Source organism: Anopheles cruzii, unplaced genomic scaffold (assembly GCF_943734635.1).
Source record: "Anopheles cruzii unplaced genomic scaffold, idAnoCruzAS_RS32_06 scaffold02485_ctg1, whole genome shotgun sequence".
NCBI lineage: Eukaryota > Metazoa > Arthropoda > Insecta > Diptera > Culicidae > Anopheles > Anopheles cruzii.
In genome coordinates this window covers 1-3,149 of record NW_026456070.1, presented here as the reverse complement: position 1 = coordinate 3,149, position 3,149 = coordinate 1, and the positions used below count along the sequence as shown (strand labels likewise).

The 3,149-nt window shown below is 45.1% G+C and overlaps 1 protein-coding gene across 1 annotated transcript; it reads right to left on the bottom strand.

The window, feature by feature from the left end:
* Nucleotides 1–1,085: 1,085 nt before the first annotated feature.
* On the bottom strand, nt 1,086–2,061 carry LOC128276797 (MKRN2 opposite strand protein-like). The gene is made up of 5 exons (XM_053015256.1): nt 2,004–2,061; nt 1,783–1,916; nt 1,634–1,711; nt 1,267–1,575; nt 1,086–1,200 (listed from the first exon to the last, which is right to left on the bottom strand). The coding sequence occupies exons 1-5, from the start codon at nt 2,013–2,015 to the stop codon at nt 1,086–1,088; spliced, it is 648 nt and encodes a 215-aa protein (XP_052871216.1). The 5' UTR covers nt 2,016–2,061.
* Between the last annotated feature and the right edge of the window lie 1,088 nt (nt 2,062–3,149).

The window sequence follows — 3,149 nt, the reverse complement described above, 5'->3', positions numbered from 1 at the left end:
GCTATGTCTACAGTTTAACAAACTACTGCTACCATTGATGTACGTGTACCCTTTGAGAGGTAGAGTAATTGTACGTCTCATTTTGTGTTTTGTGTAACTAAATAGTGTCCCTCACGGATGCCTCCCCATATTGTTTTTGCTCAAACGTTGAGGATAACGAAATGGTAATTACCATAAAATTATCATCGATGTAAAGAATTACGAATTCGTTAAAGCGTCGTTTTTACACAGTTTTCAATATACAGTGGATGAACTAACATTTACACATCTTATTTAATGTTTTTGATTGATTTTTTAATGACTAAAGCAAATTTTTCATCCTCGTATTTCCAAAAATCTTTTTGTTAATTTCACTGTACGTTCACTTTGCTGTTGGTGATTTCGTTGGATCCAAATTTGGATGGACTTTCAAACACCCGCTTGCCTTCGCTCACCTTGGCCTCCAGCGAGCGCACCTTCTCAGGTTCGGAGTGCGTCGAAGGACGGTGGAAAAGTGTGTTGGAAGTGTTTACAGTGTATATTGATAAAAGTGATAAATAAATGATTAAAATAAAAATTTTAACCCAGTGTTATCTATCTATATATATAAAATTCAAGTTCTGTCTGTATGTCTCAAGTAAACTCCGAAACTACTGGACCGATTGACTCGAAATTTGGTATACAGGGGTTTTAGGGGCCGGGTAGTGTCGTTATCATGCTATCAATTTAATATATTTAAAACATCAATTACTCCACAAGTTATGAATCGAATTTCATCAAAACTTGCACAATGGTTGCTGGCCACCCGAGAAATCATGTGACAAAATTTGGTCCTTGCAGGACAAGGGGAAGGTTTCTTAGGTGAGAAAACAGCTAACAAAGTGAGTTCAATGAACTAGTATCTATTAAATCATATTAATATCTAAATTAATTTTAATATCTATTGTTCCGAAAATAAAGAAAATAATAATAATGCTGGCAGCATTCGAGCAGCTGCTGCTGTCCGAGTGCGGTCGATGCCGGATCTGTCAAACGAAACGTCAAATTCGAATTCCTTTTTTCGAAGACAAAATTGTTAAATCCACACAAATTTCATTCAAATTGCTTTATTGCTGTTGCTCGTCGATCCAATATCCGCACGATTGCAGCTTCCGGTGGATTGTAATGAACTTGGCGGCGTTTTGCGTCTTCGGCACGATGTACTGTTCACTAAACAAAAACCTGCAGCAGAATAGGGAAACGAAAGGATTAATCGGGACAACCAGAGCACTGGCCACTTGTACTTACTTATCGTGGCAATAGGCCGAAAATTCTTCGTAGCCAAGCTTCACCAGAAACGACAGCACGAATGTGTAGCAGTTGTTTGATGCTTCGTGGTACGTGTCCTTACTCCATCTGCACCGGTCACTGCAGGCCGCTAGCACTTCTTCCCACCGATCGTACCACCCTTCCGGTACTTGTGCCACCAGGAGGCACTGGTTCCAATCGTCACTATTCTTTGCAGACGTTTCCACTAATCCTTCGGTGTCGTACTCAGTAATGTCCCCGCTCAGCGAAGTCAGTGCTATGTGTAGGTTTTCTTGATTTTGAAATGAACTAATGAAAAGTCGTCTATAGGTTGCGCTTTACATCGATCGCACGGGCATTCGCGTACCTCAAAAAATCTCCACGCGATGGGCGCAGCACAATGGCGCAGGGATGCTGCGAGGCTCGGATGAACGGACATGGCAGGCTGAAACGGAACACGAACGGGTTGGATCGGGTTCGAAATAAAAATAGCAGAGCGATTACGTCTAACTTTACGTTAAAGGAGAATCGTCTAGGTCGCTACTCAAAGGATCCCCGCACAGTGGACACGAAGACAGGGTTTGGTACACAAAGATCGTCTCGCCACAGTGCCGGAAACATATTAAATCCCTTTCCATACGCATCACACACTGGAACGAGATAGAAAGCAAAAGAATAGAACGATTAAAATGCGATACTAATGAAAAACGGAACGGAAAGGCGCCCGAGATTCATACCCACGTGCTCATTGCTAGAAGCAACAAACTTTACAAACTCTCTCGCTTGCGTTCCTCCATTCCAATTGCCGGCAAAGCCACCAACGGTGGGGTGCTACAATTGCATGCTGAAACATAATAAAACGTCGGATGCGATTCCCGCGCGCGCTCTAGCAAACAAACCCTTGTGTCCCAGCACCCCGTGCATGATCCGTCCCCCCCGAGAATATTAAAACCCACGTCTGCGTTCGGCGGATCAGCTGAAATCGGTTGTTATTTTTTGTCTCCCTGGCAACGCTCGAACCGAACCCAAAGGGATCCACGGGGGTGTTGTGTTGTGGCACTAGGATACGACGGAGCCAAAGCGTCACGACGGGTAGCGCACACGGTTAACCGCAGCGGCAAAGCGGGTTGGGGTGTTGGGGGTCGGGACACGAACGGCCCGAAAAGTGCTTCCTCCCGCGGACTTGCTACATACGTGCATCGAAAGTAGAACCGAAAGCAACCGGGATCGACGGACCGACGAGTGCCATCGCTATTGATAGGCTGTAAATAGTGTGCTTTCGAACGTGCTGCAACACGGAAGTGGAAATGTGGGACACGTTGAAAATAGGCCTGTAAAAGTGTATTAACTTGAGTGTCTAATATAGTGAGGGACGCGAGGACAGGAAGCAAAAGCCCATTAATTGCTGGCCCGATGATGGCAGACGATGGCAAGCACGTGCGTGAGTCAACGGATCACCGCATTAGTGGCACTAATGGCCTCTGTATGAAAACTAGGAGCATGCTACAAAGGACACACTGTGCTAACCCGCGATTAGTGCTGCTGATAGTTTGCGTCACTTCCGGTTCGCTTTTACACCTATCTGGTGCGGGGTTCGCTTGCCTCAGCAATCCCTGTGTCTACGGTGTGTGCATCGATGATCTCAATAGGTAATCCCATCTCGTCCACAGTGTCCTTCCAAGGAGTGCCAGGAGTGGGGGCGATAAATGAGTCAGAGTTCGAATGAGGTTATTGGTTCCAATTTCCTTTTCCCATTATTTTCTCATTTAATATCGACCGAAAGCGAAACCGGACTGACGCGCCGCGAGTTACGCGTAATGCGTTTGATTTCGTGTCCGTTCATTATTTCTTGATGTAATGAAATATGCAGGTACCCGTGTACC